This window comes from Crocodylus siamensis, chromosome 6 (genome assembly GCF_052110815.1).
Source record: "Crocodylus siamensis isolate JL-2025a chromosome 6, ASM5211081v1, whole genome shotgun sequence".
NCBI lineage: Eukaryota > Metazoa > Chordata > Crocodylia > Crocodylidae > Crocodylus > Crocodylus siamensis.
The window spans coordinates 5078718-5100407 of record NC_143400.1 but is presented as its reverse complement, the minus strand read 5'-3'; the positions used below and the strand labels follow the sequence as shown (position 1 = coordinate 5100407).

At 63.2% G+C, this 21690-nt stretch overlaps 1 protein-coding gene across 4 annotated transcripts in view; it reads right to left on the bottom strand.

The window, feature by feature from the left end:
• The window catches only part of ASIC1 (acid sensing ion channel subunit 1), a 62357-nt gene that overhangs the window by 4845 nt on the left and 35822 nt on the right, over positions 1–21690 (bottom strand). For 2 of the 4 annotated variants that reach the window (XM_090051470.1, XM_090051469.1), the window contains 2 exons: positions 798–948; positions 67–194 (listed from right to left, as the gene is read on the bottom strand). In XM_090051470.1, coding sequence (XP_089907596.1) covers positions 67–194; positions 798–948 — 279 coding nt within the window. Of the gene's footprint in view, positions 1–66; positions 195–797; positions 949–2753; positions 3397–6966; positions 7766–21690 lie in introns of those variants that run through there. The other 2 variants (XM_090051467.1, XM_090051468.1) reach the window with 2 other exon arrangements.

Here is a 21690-nt window from a genome sequence, read left to right as displayed (position 1 = left end):
GAGCGGGCAGACGGAGCTCAGGGGCTGCCAGGGCAGTACCCGCCCGGGACCGGCCATGCCCCTCACCCGCTGCTCCTGGCAGGACACAAAGGTCTGAAATCCTGGTGCGACCCCAAACCCCAGCTGGTCGATTAAGGGCGGCTCATCCTGGCTGTGGATTTGCACTTTGATCCCAGCTTCGAAGGAGGTCTCATCTGCGAGAAACAGAAAGGCAGGACACAGGTGTGCGGCACTCCCCACAGTGACAGCGCAGCCATGCCCTGGGCTCTCACGTTTCTCCTGCCCGGTCTCCCAGGCTCCTCTCCCCGGTCAGGGCCGCGTGCCCAGGGACCCCCGTGCCTAGGAGGCTGCAGCGCCAGGCTTGTCCAGGCAAGGGACGTGCAGTGCAAAGGGGCGAGGGGGATGCTGGCCCGCACACCCGTCCCCACGCCATGGGCTTGAGCGCAATTGCTTGGGCTGCCGTCCCCTGGGACTGCAGCACTGGAAGTGGCTGGCACGATCCACAGACAAGTGATGGCTGCTTCATTTACATGGGTAGGCAGTTGCCATGGCAAATAATTGAGGTAGGAAAAGAAGGACGGGGAAAAAGAGGCTGACAAAGAAGTGGGGCGGGGTTGAGAAGACGGGGGGCTACGGGAGGAGCAGGGGGACACTTCTCCGGACAACTGCCCCTGCCCCAGCTGGGGACGGCACAGGCTTGCGCTGCCCCGGGCAGGCGGCTGGCACGCGCCGCGTGGGGCAGGGGGCTCCTGGGTGGCTCCGGGGGCTTTGCGAGCACCTGCCCCGGGGCCCGTTACCTGTCTCGCCCCAGATGGGCAGGTACTCGTCCTGCTGGATGTCCAGCATGATCTCCAGGCCATTGCCGGTGCCGCCCTTCACGGTGATGAGAGGGGACTTCCCGTCCTGCCCCGCGTTGAAGGTGTAACACTTCCCGTAGCGCGTGAAGACCTGTGGCGGGGGGCACAGGGGGGGGACAGTCAGGGCCACGGCCGAGCCCGCGGGCCGTGCCCTCCCGCAGGGCTGGCTCTCCAGGCCTCGGCGCGGCGCGGCCTGTCACAAAATTGGCGGCACGCGGGGCCGACCCCGGGGATCCATCTGTGCTGGAAACGGTCTCGCAGCGCAGTAACCGTGGCAACCGCCCCGCAGCCCCGCGCAAGAGGACTGGAAATGGAAATACGGCATCAGCCGAAAGCCCGGGCTGCCTGCGGGTCCCTCGCCCCGGGGCGGGCAGGCCACCAGCTCTTAGTCACATTGCACTTGGTCGCGTTTCCTTTGCAGATGCGCCGCGAACGGGCTCCATTATGGGCACCGGCGCGTAATTAACATAACGAGGAAGACGGGGAATGTGATGAGACTGCGGATCCTGCCTCTCATCTAGGGAAGCAAGAGCAGCCGGGAAACGCTTGCTCACCGCCCCTCCTCCCTGGCCAGCCTCCGTTGCTCGAGGTGGGGACCGGCGACGGGGGAGGCAGGGGCTCGCACCCGGGCGCTAAGTGGCAGAGCCGGGCCTCGGCACCCGTCTGCCAAACCACCGAGCTGGAAACAGAGCTGGGGGGCCGCAGCCTCCAGCCCCCCACTCCTTCCCAACAGTGCAGGACCACAGGCTAGCTTCGCTGTCCCTGGAGCCGCAGGCCTCGCGCTCCAGACCCGCTCGCCCCCGAGCTCCAGAGCTGCCAGGGCCCAGCTGTGCCAAAACAGCTGGGCTGCACGCCAGGCAGCCCATCTTCGGGGAGGAGCGGTGCCAGCCCTCCAACCAGGCAGGGGGTTTTCCTGCCCCCTTGCCCCCAGGAGCCCTCCTCGCCCTTCCTGCTCCCTCCGTGACTCCGATCCGCGTGCCGGCGCCGGCCAGGATGTGGCTGAGCAGGGCACGCGTGGCTCAGCCGGCGTGCCACTGCCCTGCGAGGGGCGCCGGAGACGGCAGGGAAACCCGAACCTGGACCGGTCTGGCCCTGGTGGCTTGAACCGCACGGGGGCCACCCAGGCCAAGTGTCCCTGGCCCTCGTGTCGGCGGTCCCAGGACAGCAGGGTGGCCGTAGCCGAGCGCAGGGGGTGCTGTGATGGCCAAGGCCAGCGCTCCCGTCTGCCTGTTCAGAGGAGCACTTTCCCCTCTGCTTGCCCCGTGCAGGTGCCGGGATTCAGGAGGCACCTCCTGGTCTTTCCCTTGGCCCATTCCCCCCCCGCCCGACAAATGCCAGACCCAGCAGCGCTGCAAGGGACCGATTCACCCACTCGACTGTTCAGGCGCAAGAGGGGCCTGGGCGCAGCCCCTGCGCTGCCAGCTGGGAGCACAGCCGAGTGCCACGCGCTGGCATCTGGCGTCCCTTGGCCCTCCGCGCATCCCCGTGAGCTGCTCCCGCAAGGCGCTGAGGTCAGGGCACGCAGCCTCCTGCGTGTGAACCAGGCGAGTCCCAGAGGCACTTCCCTCGGCCCCACTGCCCCCACGCTAGCTCAGCAGGGCAGGCTGGCGGTGCTGGGAACCGCAGACGCTCACCCCCCCCGCAAAGGTAAAAGAAATTGCTTTTGCAAAGCCTTGAGCCCCAGAGAAGCCCTTACCGGCTTACTCCTCCGGTCTCAGCCAGGTGTCCTGTTTCCCAGCCTGCTCCACGTGGCCTCCCTCCAGCTCCCGACTGCCAGGTCCATGCACACTCCTCCTCCCCCTCCCCAGCGTACACGGCGCGCTGGCATCTCCCTGGCCTCCTCCCTCCCGCGGGCCGGCGGGTCTTCAGCCAGCCCCGTCGCCACCCCGGACTCACGGTGGTGAAGTTGTGGGGCCCGCAGCGCTCGCCCCGGAAGCGACAGGAAAGCAGCATCTCCTCGAGCTGGTGGCCCAGCCGGTCCAGGAGGTGGAGGGTGTTGTGGCCCTGCGGCGGGGGCGGCAGGTAGTGGGAGAAGTCCAGCAGCTTCTCCAGCCAGCGCCAGCGCTCCTCGCGCAGCAGCTCGCGCGCCGCCGGCTCCGGCCGCAGCCGCTGGGTGAGCAGCCCCAGCCAGTAGCCGGCCAGGTGCAGGTCGGCGCGGCCCATGCGGCGCAGCAGCAGCAGGTTGTTGTTGCAGATGGTGACGGCGGGGAAGGTGAGGTTGCGGGCGTAGGCCACGTGCACCTTGGTGTGCACGGGCGAGGACAGCAGGTAGCGGATGCGGTTGGACGACCAGGTGAGCAGCAGGGCCAGCGAGGCCAGTATGGCCAGCGCCCAAAAGGCCCGGCGCGGGCAGGACAGCCGCCCTGAGAAGACGTAGCGCAGCCCGTGGAACTTGGTCTGCTCCAGGAGGAAGGCGGCAACGTCCTGCAGGGAGCCCCGGTCCCTGCCCGCCGGCTCCACGGTGCGCCGGGCCCAGCCCGGCTCCCACCCCTCTTGGGGCCGGGCAACCCTCTCGGGCAGCGGTGGGAACATGGTGGCAGGAGACAGGGAGTTAGGGGCAGGGAGCCCGCACCCAGAGCAGGATCTCCCTCCCTGCCTCTACTCGCCGTGGCTCTGCCTTCCCAGCATCGCCAGCTCCCTCCCAGATGGCTCACGGCTCCGCTCCCACGCAGAGCGCTGGCAGGGCCCCCGGAGCAGACGGTCTGAAGGCAGCTCCAGCTCCCCGGAGCCTTGCTCCCATGCCGTTCCTGCCACTCCTGAGCAGCCTCCTGTCCCCTTCTCTGGGCGAGAGGATGCTGAATCCTGCCTGCAGCCTCCTCAGGCAGCAGCTTCCAGCACAACGCCTTGGTGACTGGGGAACTGTCTCCCTCTGGCAGCCGCTGCCAGTGACTGCAGCTCCCCTTGCCTCCGTGCACCCAGCACGGCAGGGTGGGACTGCAGCGGTTCACTGCTTTGCCTTGGGACACGGCGTGCGTGGCCTGGGAGAAGAGGGCTTCCTAGAGAGCGCGCAAACCGCAGCCTGCCCAGAGATGTGGCTGCAGGCGTGCGCGCGCAGGGACCAGGCTGCAGCCAGGGTGGGGGAGACAAGCCCGCAGGCGCTGCCTCCACCCGAGGCATCTGGCTTCACGTCGACCACCTGGCAAGTGCCCCCCGTGGTCCCTGGTGGCTGCAGGGTGCCCTCCTGATGCCTCAGCTGGGCACCAGGCCTGCACCAGGCCTGTCCTGGTTTGTGAGCAAGGCGTCGGCTTGCAGCAGCCCCGTGGTGGTGCAAGGAGGCTGCGGTCCCGCTGGAGCCAGGGCTCCGGCAGGCGGGAATGGCGCAGTCCCACCACTTTGCCGGCCCGCAGGTAGCAGGGCAGCAGCAGAGGCCAGGCCTCAGAGGCTGCCCAGGGCCTGCAGCGGCGGTGGGGGCAGGAGGAACGGGGCAGCCTCCCCTCCGGAGCCCGGTGTCCTCAGCCAGCGGCCGGCGCTCAGGGCCCTGCAGCACCCTCGCTCCCTCCTCTGGCCCCACCTCCACCTGCCCACCCCTTGGCCAGCACTGGACCCCTCCCAGGGACCCTCCTGCCGGGGGGGCTCTGCTGACCCTCTCCAGCCTGGTCTGTGCAGGGCAGCGCTGCTGCCCACAGCAAGCGTCTGCAGCTCCAGCATGGCCAAGAGCTAGAGCTGCCTCTCGGGACCAGAAGGGTTTGGCTCTGCCCTCCCTTTCCAGGCTCCATCAGGAGGTCCCACAAGGGCATCCTGCGAGCCGGGACTCAAGGACTCCTCCTGGCGTCCAGCGGCTAGCTGCGGGGTTTTCCTCGGAGACAGCCGGTTGTGGCACTGCAGCCCCCAGCCTGTCTGTACCTCCTGGGCCGGATGCCACTTGGAGCAGGACAGGCCTGCCTGCACCAGCAAGGAGTCCTCCAAGCCTGTCCTCAGGTGCTACCAGACCAAGCTGGGGAGATGCTCAGGGTGCTAATGGAGGCTCCAGAGCCAGCAGGGATCTGCTGCAAGACCGTGAGCTGGAGCAGGGCAATGCTTGCCACAGCCTGACATGTCTCATATTCGGCTCTGGAGAAGGGGATGGCAAGGAGTCACCCGTCTTCTGTCCCCAGCCCCCTCCCCCGAGGCTCCTCTCCTGGCATCCAGCGCAGCCCCTGTGCCAGGCGGCAGGACCAGGCAGGCGAAACGGTAACCCCCAGGGTCACGGCACCCAGCGGGCATGCTGCTGCACCCGGCAGGTCCCTGTTTCCCGTCGGTCCATCTGATAGCGAGAGCCTCCTACTGTGCCCACCCCTGGGCCCCGGTGGGGCAGGATGGCCGGGGAAGCACACGACGGGAACCCACACCCAGCCCTAAGGAGGCCGGCTGTAGCACAGGACATCTGCCTTCCAGCAACCCGCTGCACAAAGCACCCCCCAGCGCCAGCCTCCCTGCAACCTCCTAAAGAGGTCAGGTAAGAAACAGCCGCTGGGTTTCGTGTCGACAGGCTCGTGCAACCTCCCACTCTCGTTCCAGTCCCTGCTCCCTGCGCAGTCGGCCGCGCGCCCCACGGCTCCAAGGACGATCATTCCTGCAGCCCGGGTTTCCCGGCTCCCGGCTCCTCCGGGGGCACGGAGGTTAGGCCTATAGGGCCACAGCACAACCTGGCTAGCTCAGCCAGCCCTGGCATCCCGCAGCTGCAGCCCCCCGCTCCCAGCCTCCTCGTAGTGGGACTGACAACCCCGGCTGTCCCCGAAGCGCCCCCACCCGCACAAGTGTATCTGTGTCGTCCTCTCCCCTCCAGCGCTGACCTTGCCCTGGTGAGAGAAGCCTCTGGGGCTGAGCTATCGACCAGCTATCGGGTGTCTCCTTGGCCCGTGGAAGGAGAGCGCCCAAGCGCACACAGCGTGCGGGAGCTGGGCACGTGAGATATTGCTTGGTAAAGGCGAGCTGGGAGGGAGGCAAAGACATTTTCCAAGACCCTCCAGACCCCCAAGCGGCAGGCTCCTTGCCAGGGCCGGGACAAGGACCTGGATGGACCTCTGGGAAGAAGGAAGAGCGCGGGAAGAGAAGTGAGGACCAGAAGAGCAGAGCCAAGCCCCTCGAGCGCCGCGCCAGGCTGCCCAGGGCTCCCCTGCTTACCATCCCTGAAAGCAGCCCCCCCATTCGGGCTCAGGGATGCAAAATGTTGTCATCTTGCCCGGCGCAGACACAGCGTCCTGAGGCTGGTCCTTCTGCACTGGCCCTTGGGTAACCCCTCACAAAGCACAGGCTCCCAGCTTGGCAGCCCGGCCCCCTGCCCGGCATTGGCACCTCCCTTGGGTGGGCCGGGCCCGGCGCTCCCTACCACTGGCACCCGCAAGCGGGACCAGCATTTCCACAAGTGGGTGCCTCCCTCCCCTGCAAACTTGTGACACCGGGTGCCCCGCCTTGGCCTGCTCCTCCTCCTCCTGCCCTCGCCCTGGCTCCCCAAGCAGTTCAGGTCAGTGTGTGCCCCAGGCACACGTGGAGCATCTTAATTGCAGCAAGCAGTGTGTTTCCCACAAGGAAGCCGGGAGGCCTGGCTGGTGCTAAAAATGGAGCTAGGAGGTGCTGGGAGAGACCAGTCTGATCCGCTGCGCTTGGGTGTCAGAGCTGAGCGCTAGCGACTCGCCGCAGCAGTCAGAGCCTGCGCGCCAAGGCAGATGGCCTCCTCGCTTCGGGGCAAGGGGGCAAATGGCGATGAAGCTGCAGCAGTGTTGCCTGGAAGCAGGGCGCCCGGCAAAGGGGCTGTCAGGTCCTCGAGGAAGCAGGGAGTGATGTACGGGGTCAGAGCGCCACCGTAGACCAGATTTCCTGTGGCAGCGCCAGGTCCCTGCTGGTGGAAACACCCCATATGGGGCATCTGCTCCCCGTAAGGCCAGCCCGGGGCCCCGACTGCAGCCCTACGAGCACCACTCAGCCTCCCCCAATGCCACAGTCCCGCCGAGCCCCAATGTCACGCCTTCCTGTTCCTCCCACGCAGGCATCGGAGGGCACCCAGCACTGTGCAGCCCTCACTGCGCCTGCACAGCAGCGAGAAACAGGCCTGCGAGGACGGGGCCTAAGACGGAGACGCGCTCCCAGATATCTGCCACCGAGGGGGACAGCTGGAGCGGGCTTTACTCACCACGGAGAAGTCCTCCGGGCTGCACTCGATGCCCCGGTAGCTGCAGCTCAGCAGCATGTCCTCCAGCTGGTGGCTGGCGCGGCCGTAGAAGGCATGCAGGTTCAGGGGCTCCTCAAAAGTCTCCGGACTGGGCTGGGCCACCGGGAAGCCTGGCTCCATCCAGGCCTCGTACTCTACCAGGGGCGCGATGTACAGCAGGTCGTCCTGGCTGAGCTGCGACGTCCGGACGCGATTGACGTTGCAGAAGGTGATGGCTGGGAAGGTCATCTCGGCGCTGTCCTGCTCGTCCAGCAGCGTGACGTGGTGGTACTCCAGGTAGTAGATGATGCGGTCGGCCACCTGGTAGAGGAACATGGAAAGGGAGAGCAGGAAGGCCAGTGCCCAGAGGGCCTGCCGCACGCCAAAGCCACCCTCCACGAAGATGTGGCCGACTCCGTGCAGCGTGCAGCCGCTCGCGAAGGCCGCCAGGTCCGTGGCCGTTCCCCGCTCCTCCTCCTCTGCTTCCTCCTCCTCCTGACCATACAGGAACTGGTCCGCACCTTCCTCGCCTCTGCCCGTGGCCCCGTTGCTCCGGTGCCCTTCCTCGCTGGAGAAGGAGATGGTGCAGAATATCTGGAGGGGCATCCTGCAGCGCCCCTCCGCCCCGCGCATTCAGCCACGGGCCGGATAGTGCCCACGGCCTTTGCTCCGGTCCCCTGGGGTGGGTGAAGACAGAAGGGTCTGAGAGGCGGGGAGCACGAGAACAAGGGACGGGGAGCGACAGCCGGGGAAAGTTGAGTGAGAAAGAGCCGGTGGTGGAAGGAGAGCGACTGAGCGAGGAAATCAGAGACGTGGGGGGGAGGGTGACAGAGGGAGGAGTGGAGGGAGAGGGAGGAAAGGGGAAGAGAGAAGAGAATGAGGCCGGACTGGAGGAGTGCGGGGAAGGGGATGACAGGAGGAGGAGCCAGGGGCGGTTCTGTGGGCCCTACCTGGCCCTCCTGGGACGCGGGTCTGGACCGCGGCTGGCAGGGCAGAGCAGAGATGTGTTGCTGACTCCGAAAGCTTCGCCGCTTGATTAGCTAACAAGTTGGGAGCTCCTGGCCCCGGCGCTCCGCGCAGTTGCCAGCTCCGGACGGTCGCACGCGTGTGTGCACGCCGAGCCGGCAGCCCGGCACTGGAATCGGCCCCAGCCAGCAGGGCCGGGGCCGGACTCGGCCCCTGCGCCAGCCTGGCCGTTTCCCGAGCCCAGCGTGTCTCAGCGCCGCGGGGCTATCGGGAGTCCAGGGCCAGAGGGAAAGCAGGACACGCGCTTCTCCTGCTCTGCGCGGCTAACGGGCGGCACGCGTTCCCAGCCGCCTTCCATGAAGCCAGAAACCCCAGAGGAGACCAGGTCCAGGCTTTCCTCTAAGCCCCAGCACCGGGGTCTGGCTTCCCTCTGACAGGCTGAATGGAAACGGGGCCAGGTGGGTCAGCCTCTGGGCCGCAGGTCTGCAAGGGACTCCAGATAACTCCGTGGGGGCACAGCTCAGGCCTGGTGCTGGACACCATGCTGCTTCCAGAGGCCGCCGGGACGGGGCTGACCCCGAGTCGGGGCTGACCCCACTCCAGCCGGCTTAGAGGGTGCTGGGCTTCTGCGCTGTGATGACTCTGGAAGATGAACGCCCCGGTGCTTTGGCCAAATCTAGGTAACTCCATGCCCTTCTCCCTAATTGCAAGGGGATGCAGTGCTCTTCTTCATTTCCTGCTCGAAGTAATGGCAGCCTTGGGGCACGCAATGAGCTGTCGCGCTCCACTCCAGAGCTGGCTGCACCTGCGTCAGCAGTAATTCCCTGGCAATAAGCAGATCAAAGCTGCAGCTTACAGGAGCCAGGCAGATGCCCGCTGCCCCTTCAGGACACAGCTCACCCAAGATGCTGGCCTGCTGCTGGGTGGCTGGGCTGGGGTGGCACAGGCTTGGTGCAGGGTGGCAGGAAGGGCAGCCCCAGTGGCGGGGGGCTGCGGCCCAGCTCCTCGACCCTCAGCCATGGTGGCAACGGTCACGCGGAGGCCGCAGCTCAGCCTCCAGCCCCAGTAGGTCAGTGATGGAGAAGCCCTCGGTGTGCAAGCTGGGGCCGTCCAGCCACACCTCCTTCTTGCTGGGTATCGCCGCCTTGCCCTTGCCCAGCCCTCGGCACCTCCTCCAACACCAACTGGGGGCTAGTTAGCCCACTGCCCCAGCCAGCTGGCTCCAATCAGCTCTGCAACCCCTGGCCACTGAAGTCCCCCGACAGCTGGGAGGCAGGGTGCGTGCATGTGTGTGGCACCCGCCCTGGGCGGTCACCCACGCTGCCCATCCCTAAGGCCGGCTCTGAGCCAGGCAAGCGGAGGGCAGGCGGACTGAACGGCAGGGACAGCTTCGCCCGGCGTGCCCAAGGAGCGGGCAGGGAGGGCTGGAGCCAGGGCTGCGGTGCACGTCCCGCAAGGAGGTGGCGTCAGGAGTCTAAGGAGCAGGGCCGCGGAGCCGGGGCCGCCTGGCAAGGCCACACGCTCCTTCCCCACAATCTGAAGACGACTTCGCAGAAGCATTACCCCTCCCTCCCGGCGGTTCTCTCTCCTGCACTCAGCGCATTACAAAAAGCATCTGATGTGGCCACAGACTAATCACCAGGAAGCCTCCGGCACCGCAGTCGCCACTGCCTGACCTAAGGGGAGCAGAACTGTTTATGTAGGGCAACACTTTCAGGACTGAGAGCCAGTCAGGAAATGGACTTTCTGGCTGATGCTAGTTCAGCATGAAGTCAATATGCCCCATCCTGTGGACTTAACTGCTTCCTTGCTGCCTCCGTGGATTGCCACATCTCATATTTAGCAGATCTCAGCACGCCTGTCTGCCGGGACCCTGGCACTGGGCAAACAGCTTGTGTCTCCCAGGGGCAATGTGCAAAATCACAGGCAAGACTTACCGGGAGTTTTGGCATAACATCATGTGGGGTCTCATTTAATTTCTTTTATTTCTGAGCTTGACACCAGAAGGAGACGTGTGCTAATGAAACCGGCCAAAACACCGTTGGGAGACGCTGTCCATATACAGAGGGAGGGCCAAACTTTCGTACAGCAAGCACCGTGTGACCTTTAGGGCTGGAGTACTGGAAATGCAATGGTAGTCAATAATGACGAGGGCATGGGCCCACAGGTAGGGCTAATAACAATTTCAAACTGGAAGCTCAAATGGAGACCAAAGAGAACGAGGAAGACGTAGATATACATATGGCTGTGAGCTCCCAAAGTGATGCAGGCATGGCAAAAAGCTAACACGATCCCAAGGAAGTACCAGGCAAGGTCTTTCCCACAGACAGGGGAGCACGCTGGCGAAGCCCTGGTGAGACCTGGGCACCATGGCACGACCCTGGCCCCCGGCATCCACGACAGAAGAGGCGCGGAGAGGGGCCCCTGGGACGATCAGGGGAAGGGACGCCTGGATCCCTACGGCGGCTGGAAGAGCTGGTGTGCTCCGCCTAGCAAAGCAAAGCAAAGGCTGTGCAGGGATCTAACTGCTCATGCATTTCCTATGCACCAGGGAGGGAAAAGAGCTGTTTAAGCTAAAGGACAGTGCTGGCATGAGAACACAAGGCTGTAAATGGGCCAGGAATAAAGCTAGGCTGGCAGTGAGGAGATGGTTTCTAACCATTAGTACAGCCTCCCAGTAGGAGCGGGGGGGGGGAACCCAACTAGTGCTAAGATGGGGCTTGAGCTGTTTACGGCAGGGATCATCTGGGTGCATCTACACAAGACTCATTAGCTGACTCATTAGCTCTGCAGTAAAGCGTCACTGTCTATACATGCGACCCTCTTAGGTCGTGGTAGACCAATAAATGCCACCGCATGGCAGTCCGGCTAAACATAAGCAGTACCCTGTGACAGCGTTGTTTCATGCACCGCAGCGCATGTGTAGATGGTGACGAGGCTGGCTGGGGCACACGGGTACTTCAGTGTGGGGGCTGCCTGCTGGCTAGTCCCCCCCTCCCTACACATGGAGCCTGGCTGGAGCAAAGTACCCCAGGATGCTCCGCAGCAGCCTCCAGAGCAGCCTGCCAGCCCGGGGACTGGGCTCCATGTGCAGTGGGGGGGCCGGCTAGGGCATGAGGGTGCAGCCTGTGCACTGAAGCACCCATGCCCCAGCCTACCTTCTCCCCCCCCACCGGCCCGCTGCACGTGGAGCCCAGCCGGAGCAACCCTGGGCCGGCAGGCTGACCCCCTGGGTCTCCTACCAGCCCAGGCTACTTCACTGGGGCTTCACGTACTCACACAAATAAACTCCAGAGCAATATGCTCCAGCGTTTTTAGCTCCTGGGTGCACATTCAGACAGTGTGCTCAGGAGCCAAAAACCTTATTCGTGCACATTAGTTGCATGTGTAGACGCACTCCTCTGACAAGGAGCCGGGGATACCAGGCACTGCCCTCTGACCCGGGCTGGTCCTTCCAGGCCCAGGCTCGCTGGAGCTGCTGGGGGCTGGCTGAGGGATCTTAGCAAGGTGGCCCTGTCCCAGTGCGCTGGACGACAGGAGCCGCAAGGCTGGACATTTGAGTGCCTGCTTTTCTAAATAACTGAACCTGGGGATCTCTGCAAAGCACTAGGGGAGGGCAATACTATAATGAAAACACTCCATCATCGGTGGAGGCCATTAGCCTGACTTACTGCTCAGCTTAAACAACTTGCCGATTGCTGTGGTTTCCTGCTCCTGCCATCAAAACCTGAGTGCATGCTTGGCTTGGAGGGAGGGGACGGGGCCAGGGCTGGCCTGCACCAGTCACCCCGCACGGCCGCAGGCCTGCAAGAAGCCCAGCCCCGATAGTGCCCTGCGGGGTGTCTTGGAAGTGGCAGGCACCGTACAGGGGCTCAGTCCTACTTCCCCAATTCTTCTCTGTCTTCGGCCACCCCGGTCCCAATGACAGCACTGGTGCTTGTGCCAGAGTAAGCAGGCCCTGCTCACCTGGGCTAATGGCACTGACTGGTTTGCCCCAGAGGAGGATCTGCCTTGGTTGGCTTTTGGCTGGCTCTCTGCTCTCAGCTGGGCACTGCTGCAAGCGGGGCAGGGGCTGGCTTCAGTGACCTGCCCTCCTCCTTTGTGCCGCCCCCAGGCTCAAGTTACTGCCGGCAGTGGGAGCTGACACTCAAGCTCAGCCAGGGAGCTCTGGGGGGCACAGGCTAAGGTCACCCTGAGGAAGCTGAGCCAGCAAGAGGCAGCTCTGAAGGCAGCTTCAGCAATTAAAGAGCTCCTGGCACTAATGAGCCAGCCAGGGCAAGGCTCCAGGCAGTGCCTGTGCACCCCGCCTAATGAGAGCCGCTACCGCAGGGGGCCAGAGCTGGTGTCGAGACCCGGAGCGACGGTCCAGTGGTGTCTGCTGCTCCCAAGCGGATCCCGGGGCTCTGAGGCTGGTCCTGAGAGGGCCCGAGCACCCCCCGCTCCCACGAGGAGTCAAAGGCGGGGCTGGCTGGCAGGCAGGGCTGGGTTACCCAAGAGGCTCAGGTTTGAGCTGTCTGCTGGAGGACTCTCTCAGAGCTTGCTCCCTTTGCAAGAAGTGCACTTTTCTCCTCGGGTAACTGAGGCCACAGTGGGGACCAAACACTTCTTTTTCTTTTTTTGACCCAAAGCCCAAGTCCACTCGCTGGGGTCTGAAGTATGCTGGGCTGTAGCCAAGAGCTATGAAACACCACCCTGCCTTGGCCACCCCAGCAACGCAGCCCTGCCATGCGCTGGCCATGCTGCTCTGCTGGGCAAGCTGCGGCGTGGGCACGTGGGGGACCCGAGGCTCCGGGACGAGGCATGGAGGCCGGACCCGCCCCGCCTTCCCACGAGCCTTGGGCTAAGAGCGCGAGCGCACCCCTGAACTGAGCTGGTGGAGGCTGGATCCCTGGACGCCTTCCAGCTCTTCCCTTCTGAGGAGTTATTTTTACCCTCCTCCAGGTAACGTGGGTTTTTTTGTGGAAGGAGGGAAGGGGGGAGGCGCTATAAATAGGCATGGAGCAGAGCCAGGGAAGTGCGCAGGGGCCGAGCAGCCAGCGCCCGCCGGCCAAGGGCCCGAGTCCGCGCTACAGAGCTGCGCAGCCAGGCCTGGGGGGGAGGAGGGGGCAGGGGCACGGAGACAGCCCACTGGGGGCATCAGGGGCTGGGGTGGCAGAGCCCGGGGACACAGGGTCCCCGGGGCGGGGAGAGGTCTTGTCCACGGTCACAAGCTATCAGTAGCAGAATTGGAAAGAGGACCCAGGAGTCCTGGCTCCCAGGCCCCCCTTTAAATGTCCCAACTGGCCTCTACTCCCAAAGCTGGGACGCCTGAGCCCCAGAGCTCTGCTTTCTCCACTCAGCCCCGCGGCCGCTACGTTCGACCGGCTCCAGAGCTGCCCTGGGTCGCGGAGAGCTGCCGTGTGCTGAGCAGGCTCCCCGCCGCCCCTCTCCGCTCGCTGCCGAAAAGCGTCTGGACCTGCCTGTCCTGCTGCAGAGCCGCGGGCCCAGCCAGGGCCAGGTCCCCGTGGAGGTACGCGCCGTACAACCACCCAGAGTCCCCAGGCTGCAGGGAAAACCCCCTTTCCTGCTCCCAGGGGGGCTCGAGGAAGAACCTGTCCCGAGCTCGGTCCCGAAGCCCCGACAGCAGGACCTCGTGCCTCGGCGGGTGTCGGGTTAGCGCCCAGCAGCTAGGAATGGCTCCTGGAGGAGGTCTTCCCCTTCGCCCCCTCCTGCTGGTTCCTGCCTCCCCCCCCACCCCTCGCCTTCTTGTCGGGGTCCAAGAAACAGGATTCCCCGGGGCGGACAGGAAGCAGAGAGAAAACAGAGGGAGGGAGGATTTGACAGCAGCAGTGGCACATTTCACAGCCTGTCACGCTTTAATGGCAGCGGAGATCAAAGCCTGGATGGAGTTATTCCGAGAGATAAACGGATCCCCGAGGCGGCGAGGAGACAACACCACTGCCAGCTCCGTGTTATCCCAGCCCTGCAAGCAGCAGCCGCAGCCCGGAGGCCGGTCGCTACTCCCCTGCCCTGCCCCGGGAGCCTGCGGCCAGGGGACTGGGAGGCAGCCGGAGAAAAGGGCTCAGCCGCGGGATGGGGTCAGGCCCAGGATGGGGATCCCACGTGCCCACCCTGCAGATGGCCCAGCACGCCCAACGGAGCAGGGCTGTGCTGCTGGGGTGGGCAAGGCAGGGGGGCTATCCCTTGTGGGCTCCGGGGGACTAACGGGCATATCATTTCAGCCCCTGCTCCTTGCCCCCTTCGAACGCGCTGCCAGCGGCATCGGGTGTGAGGAGCAGCTGGTCCCTCTCCCAGCTCCCCTCTCCCCCCGCGAGCTGGAACGGATCAGGATTCAAGAGAGCAGCTGCCCAGAGCAATTAGGAACCGGAGCCAGGGGATGAATATTTGATCGAGCAGCTCGGTGACACCAGAGCCTGCAGCCTCCTGCCTCCTCAGCAGGTCTCTGTCAGACCTGGCAGGCGCTGGCAGCTTGCAGCACGCATCGCAGGGACAGCCCCGGGGTGGGGAGAGGCCGGGCGCAGTTCTCCATGTGCCTGGAGCTGGGGATCCACCCTGTCCCCGAGCTCCCTGCCCGGGGTTTGGTGAGACACTGGTCCCACTCCAGCACAGGCATGCATGCCTACTGCCTAGGCCGCCGGACGCGGGGCGGGTCCGCCCTCCACGCTTCATCCCGGGGCCTGAGGCAGGTACGAGGTCCTCCCTCGTGTCCCGTGCACCCATTCAGCTGCAAAAGAGCTCATATACTCCACACGCAGCGGCGGCTGCCACTCCGCTACTCCTGACTCCATGCGAGTACCGGGCGGACGGACAGACTCACCAAGGTGACAGGGATTAAATGGAAACCTTGCTCCTCCAGGGTGAAAGGTGCTGCGGTGCAATTTGCTGTCATTACCAATTAGCATCCTTTGGGACCTGCCGCAATCAGAGCCCGACACCCAATATGCCAGAGGGGATCTGCTACCTGACGTGCCTCCCGCAGCCTGCGGCACGTGCAACCCAGCACCTGAGCCATCCCGTGGAGGCAGTACCAGCTGCACTACATGGACAGTGCCCAATACCTGATGTACCTCTTGGAGCCTGGTATGCAGGATGCTACACCGAGGCATCTTCTGTTTCCTCTTCTCTTCAGGGCAAAGAGAAACAAGGAGCCTGTCCCAGCGCCAGGACTTTACAGAGGCTTCCCAAATGCTCCAGTTCTCTCCCTGAAGGCGGCCTCTCTCCCCCCTTTCCCTGGCCCCAACCACAACAGCAGCCAGGAAAACAAACCGAGTTTCAGATGGTTCAGGAGTGGGAAAGGGAACGCTGCTGAGCATATCCCAGTGCCCCTAGAGACATCCTGGAGCTTCCCCCACCGGGGCCAGAGGCTCGGTACTGGTCACCCCACCCCAGAGAGGAAGTAGCAGAGGCAGACCCAGAGCTGGCAACACGAATGGTGGCAACTCGCAAGGGCAGACCCGAAGGAGAGACGGGAGGGTTGGCAGTGAAGCCCCACTCTGGCAGCGACGAGGGCCAGAGGAGCTGGAGGAAGGCAGCCCTGCAGCACGGAGCAGCCCCAGGTGGCCCACGAGCCTGCAATCCCCGGTGCAGGGGTGCCCTGGGGGGGTGCACGCGCACATGCACATTGCACACGCAGTGACAGGGATTGACTGCAGCTGCTCACAGCCATCTTTGTCCCAGAACCGCCCTCAGCCTGAGCCTCCTCTGGCTGCGAGCAGAGATGACCGCGAGCAGACCGCTCAGCGCGCACGCGGCCATGGGGGGCTCGAGAAGGCTCGCAGGGAGCTCCCGCACCCGCAGCCAATTCGGCGGTGAGAAGAAATGCTTTATACCGTGCTCGCCTGGCCGCTGCCACCGGCTCTTCCAGATGGCAAGAGCAGGACTGGAAAAGGACCGGCCGCTCCTGGCTGGAACGCAAATATCCAGCCGGGATACAACGGTCCCCTGCCGCCCTGGCCAGACCCGAAGGCTGCAACTCAGCCCTGCCTCGAACAGAGACCACGGCGCTGCTAGCCTCCTTCTTCCCACCAGGCGCCTGTCTCTCCCGGCTCCACGAGAGGGCATCATCTCACTGCCATCTGCCTGGACAGGGCACGCCGCTAGCCGAGCAGACGGGGCCGATGCACCAGGCGCTGCTGCCGGGCTAGGGGCGTGCCATCCCGTGCAGGGGGCTGCAGAGCCCAACCGGGGCCCTAGAGGCAGCAGGGAGGGTGAAGGAAACCTGTTCTTCCTCCACCCCTGCTGAGCCCCCCGCTGGGGGATTCCTTATGCGCCCTGTTCCCGGTGCTGGGGGCTGTGAACAAAAAGCCGGGACCCACGGATCCTCCCTGCACGCCCCTCGTCCTGGCCCGGAGGCCCTGCTCTAGGCACAACAGGGGCGCAGGGGCTGCAGTCAGGCCCTAGTTGACGGGCGGCGGGTCAGTGCCGAGAGCAGCTCACGTGGGCTGGGGGCGACTCTGGGCAGGGACGGACTAGAGGCAAAGGCTGCGCAGCTGATGCCTGACCAGGCAGGCGCCCCGACACTGCCCAAGTGGATGCCTGCCCCCGGGGCACCTTCAGGCACCGCTTAGCTCCTGCTGCAGCCGAGGCCGTGGCGAGGACGGAAGGACAGCGCCGTGCACTAGGACAGGGCCTGGTCGGCTAGAAAAGGAGCATGGAGGTTTCAGCCCAGGTCCCCGTTCCGCCTGGGGCCGTCTGAGCAAGCACCCAGCACGGGGGTCCCTCACCTCCTCTCACGCGCTGCCCTTGCCTCCACAGCGCGCTGGGCTGACCTGGGCTCTTGCTCCTGGCACTTGTGCCCTCCAGCGGCAGCATCCCAGCCCCAGACAGCGGAGACCTCTCCAGTGACCCAGCGCAGAGCCAGGGAGGGACAGGGGCTTGCGGATGCGCAAAGCCGTGGCCAGAGGGGATCCTGGTCCAGGCCTCCCTGCACTAAGACTACTCCTCTCCCTAGTCACGGCATCACTCGGATGCAGCCGAGGGTCTGGAGGGGAAGCATTTGTGCTGCTCCTAGCTGTCAAGCCCAGGATCAGCACAAACGCAGAGCTCCCTCCGCACCTCTGGGTCTTCTCCAGCCAATGCTCGAGCAGCGTCGCGGCTGCCACTCCCTGGCTTGCTCACAGCCTGGGAACGGGGGAGCCGAGGTGGAATCGTCCATCTAGCTCTGATCCAAGCGGGACTAATCTCCCCTGCCACCCACCCCCGCCCTCCTGGCTCCGGGCACCCACTTATCAGATCCTGCCACCTTGCGTCTGTTCCCTTCGCCGGCCGGGCTGCGCGCGGCTCGTGTTATCCGGCCCTTTATCCCCGAGATTAGACGCTTCACAGTGGATTAGCATGTCACATTCTAATGCAGAAACATTGCTGATTAAAGAGGAGCTTTGCCCATGTGTCATTCACCCCCTCCCTTCCCCACTCATCCATGCCGTCTCTGGGACCCGGGGGCTCTAGCAGCAAGGAAGCCTCAGGATTTATTACCTGCTCTGCTCTGCTCTGGCTGGAGCAGAAGGGGGTCCCCATGCACCCCACTCTGGTGGGGGGGGCAGCATTAGTCCCAGGTCTGCAGCAGAGCCCTGCAGATGGGTGGGAAGCCCCTCCCCGAGGCAGACTGTGTGCAGGCCCTGCAGGGGTACAGGAAAAGGCCAAGGGATCTCCCTGCAGGCAGGGAGAAGGACAGCCGGCCCCGGCAGGAGAGCTGGCGTTACCGACACTACATGGACCACAGCCCCCACCCCGCAATCCCCAGGCAGCCTTTCCCAGCCCACATCCCAAATACTCTGCAGGCCGCCAGCCCCACCATAGCCAGCCCCAGCCCTAGAGCTTTTTTGGGGCTGACCCAACTCTGATCCTCTGCAAGAGGGACTCAGCTCCCTTCCACCCACCTGGGCTCAGCCTCTTCTCTGCTGCTCTGCTGCCTGCTCCCAGCTCTGTGTTTCCTGCCCAGCCCGCTGCTCGGCTCTATCTGCCTCTGCTGCCTGCCTCCGGCCTGATCCGAGGCATGCCACGCGCCAGTTGCCCGTGCCATTTGTGGCATGCATCTGGTAGGTTGGCCACCCCTGCTGGGAGCCGCTCTCCATCCTCCTGGGAAGCACTGGGAGTCCATTTTTTTTAGCGTCATTTTGCAGTTCCTCTCTGCTGGAGCCCTGGGGGCAGTGGGAAGCGTGGGGAGCCAAGAGTAGGAGGCAGGGAGCATGCAGGCAGAGAGGGAGACAACGTGTGGGGGAGCGATAGGGACCACACAGCTGGAGCTGAGGCTCCGAGCTCGGCGCGAAGGAGGAACCGGCCGCGGGGGCAGGCGGGGAGCCAGGCCTCGGGGGTTCTCAGGCCCTTCTTCCGGCCTGAGGTCAAGAGCTGGAATTTACCATGCCCTGACGTGCCGTCGAGGGAACGGGACTCGTTCCTTATTCCCCAGACCCAAGTGCTTCTCAGCAGAGCGCTGCAAAGGTCACAACGCCGCCAGCCAGCGCTGCTCGCCTGCCCTCCTCAAGGGCATTCGGCTGCCTGGGCAGAGCGAGAGCTCCCACGTCCCTCTCCACAGGCAGAGGCAGCCGACACCGGTTCCCAGGGCGTATCTGCACTCTCGCTGCTGCCTGACTAACGAGCTGGAGCAGGGACCTCAGCGGGATCCTGCCCGGAGAGTTTTCAGCCTCTGGGAGGGATTTTACCCCCCGCAATGAACTTGCAGCTGCTCCAGCCACAGGCCCCAAGCAAAGATAAGCTGGCTCGTGCGCATCCTCACTACCCTGCGGTCATAGCCCTGGCTGCATTTCGGATGCAACCTGAGTGACCCTGGCCCAGATCCCTCCACTCAGCCAGGCACAGAGCATTTCAGAGGCACGGCCAGCTCTGGCTGCAGCAGGGACCTGGTAGGGCCAGACATTAGGCACTGGTGTGTGGCACTGGGGCCTAGAGAGAGGGCCCAGGGCCGCGGGAGTGAAGGGAATCCCTGTACGGAGAAGCTGGGGGGCCGCAGGAACTGAGATGGTTGGATGGGGAGTTGCAGGGCCAGGCCAGTGGCTGGGATAGAGCCAAAAGCAGGGCTCTCTACTTGCTTCTCGTCTCTGGCCCACTGGCCCATTATCTCCCTTCTGCACCGGGGATTCAGCACCAGCCCGCTCCTGGGAGGGCAGCCCTCGAGTGTGCAAGCGCTTGGCCAAGGGGTGAAAGGCACCAGACTCCGCCTTGCACCTCCACGAGACAAAGAGCCTCGTGCACTTGGTTAGCCCTGGCCGGGGTTATCAGCCGCGGTGCCTGACATTCACTGCAATAGACTTTAATAAAACGCACATTATGGTGAGTAATGTGCTAAGTGGACTTCATTACGGACTCAGCGCCTCCCTGGCTCCTATTGTTCTGTACTATTTTGTATCAGAAGAGCCTTATCTCCCCTCCAAACGCTTCTATTTAAACCCCATTAATCTTTCAAATCCTCCCTGCTCTTCCCAGCCCTGCCCTGCTGAGCGCTCTCTCCGGCTCTGCCCTGCCAGGACTCTGCAGCGACCTGTCCCGCTGCTGCTGCTGTGCTGGGCAAACGCTCGTGGCTCCTGCCCCCCTCCAAGCCCAGCCTGCAGCTGACTCTGTCTTTGGCCTTCATGCTGAAGCTGAAGCTGATGGCAAGGGGCCATCTGATGCTCTGTTGGGAGATTTGGACCTGGGCTGAGACCTGCCAAAACTCATCTCCCAAAAGTCAGTGTCATCAGGGGGTGGCAGGTTGTGTGGGGTTCCCAACCAGTGACCCAGAGGGTGACACACTGCATACAACCCGCACCATCCTACCTACCGCTGCTATGTACTCAGGCAAAAACCAGTTGAGGGATCCATGAAAGGACCGCAGGATTTTGCAAGTACCGTCTACGGCAGCAGAATCCATACACCGTGGCGGGAATCCTGCTTCCGAGTGAAACTGCTCACTGCCCTGGACCTTTGTCATGCACGCCACGATCCCGATCCCAAACCCAATCCCTGTGTTATTTAAGGAAAGTCCTTCCTGGCATCGGGAATATTAAGGGAAGGGTAAAGAGAAGAAACAGCAGCTGCTCGCTGGGCAGCACTGCACCTCTGCCAGAGCTGGCAGAGCCAGGACGTCCCTATGGAGAGAGGCCTGGGCCTCCGCGCTCCCAGCACAGGGAAAGGATAGCCCAATATGAGCCCGATATGCGCCCAGTCTGAGCAGCAGCTGGGACCAGGGTGTCTCTGCACGGAAACAACGCAGGACCCCGACCAACCCCCAGGCGGAACAACAGGGGCATTAAACTGAATGGCACCTCCCTGCGTGTCGGGATCGAGCCTCACCAGCCACAGTAGGCTCTCAAAAGATCCATGGAGGCGAAGGTTAGAAGGGATCACTGGATCATCTCGGCAGACCTGCACATGCAGGCCATTCGGTTTCTTCCAGATACCCCCGTATTAAGCCCAGGAATGTGTTGGCATAAAACAACTTTCACTAAGGCATCCAGTCTAGATTCAAAGACATGGAGAGATGGGGAGCCCATGATTTCCCTTGTGAGTTTGCTCCCTCACCGGGGAAAAAAAAATGGTGCATCATTTCTTGCCTGAATCTGTCTGGCTTCAGCTGCCAGCCCTGGGTTCTTGTTCTGCCTTTCTCCACTTCACTGAAGAGCCTTGTAGTACTCAGGATTTCCTCCCCACATAGGCGCTTAAAGCCTGTAATCAAGTCGTCCCTCTGTTCTTGCTGATGAACTAAAAAGATTGAACTCGTTAAGTCGGTCTCATGCAGCCCCCAAATTGTGTCTGTGGCTTGTTCTGCCCCCATCCAACCTTTCCACGTCTTCGCAAAGGAGTGGACCCTAGACCTGGCCAGCCCATCCCAGGATCAGTCTTGCTACTGGCATTTACTGACTGGAGTCTGCCTCCCTGTGCCTGCATGCTGTTCCCGTTCCCATAGCCAGGGATCACGTTAGGCTTTTTTGCCACGCCATGGCTCTGACCTGGAGTTTCTTCTATACTATACACCCCAAGGCCCTTTTCAGAGTCACTGCTTTCTAGGACAGAGTCGCCCATCCTGCAGGCACAGCTTACGTCCCTCGCGCCAAGATGGATAACTTTGCATTTGGCTACACTGAGAGGCATTTGGGGAGGCTCCGCGGCAGTCTGAATGAGTGCCCTATCCCCACCCCCACAGTTATCTACCACAGTCTTTGTGTTTTCCGAAAACATTACCAGGAATGGGTCCACAGTCGCTTACAGATCATCGAGGAGCAGGGTGAAGGCCGTCAGGGCCAGGACTTACCCCTGGGGAACCCCAACAGGAGCGCCCTGTCCATGACGATCCCTTGCCGACAACCATGGTCGGAGGTCCGTCAGCTCACCAGCTCCTTGAGTTAATGTACGTGCTCGATCAATATGTTGCAACACTAATTTTTCATCAGAAAATCTTGTGGTACCAAGGCAAAAGCCCTACCAAGGTGCACCTATGCAGTTGCACTTACGCAGTTGCCCTTAGCATCCAAACCTGCATTCTCATCAAACGAAATCAAGGAGTTGAACAAGACCTATTTTAACTCATGTTAATTATATTCCTATCTTTAATTCTTTAACAAAAATGAGCCCTGCGTCAGCTTCCCCTTTATTTGGTTTCAGGCCACAGAGCCTAGTGTTACTGGGTTAGCCTCTCCTCATCCTTTTTGACTACTGGCAAAACCGTAGCACTCTCCCAGTTTTCTGAAATGGCCCTGGTAGTCCAAAAATGTCTTCCGAAAGTGAATACAAGCAGGACAGAGATCT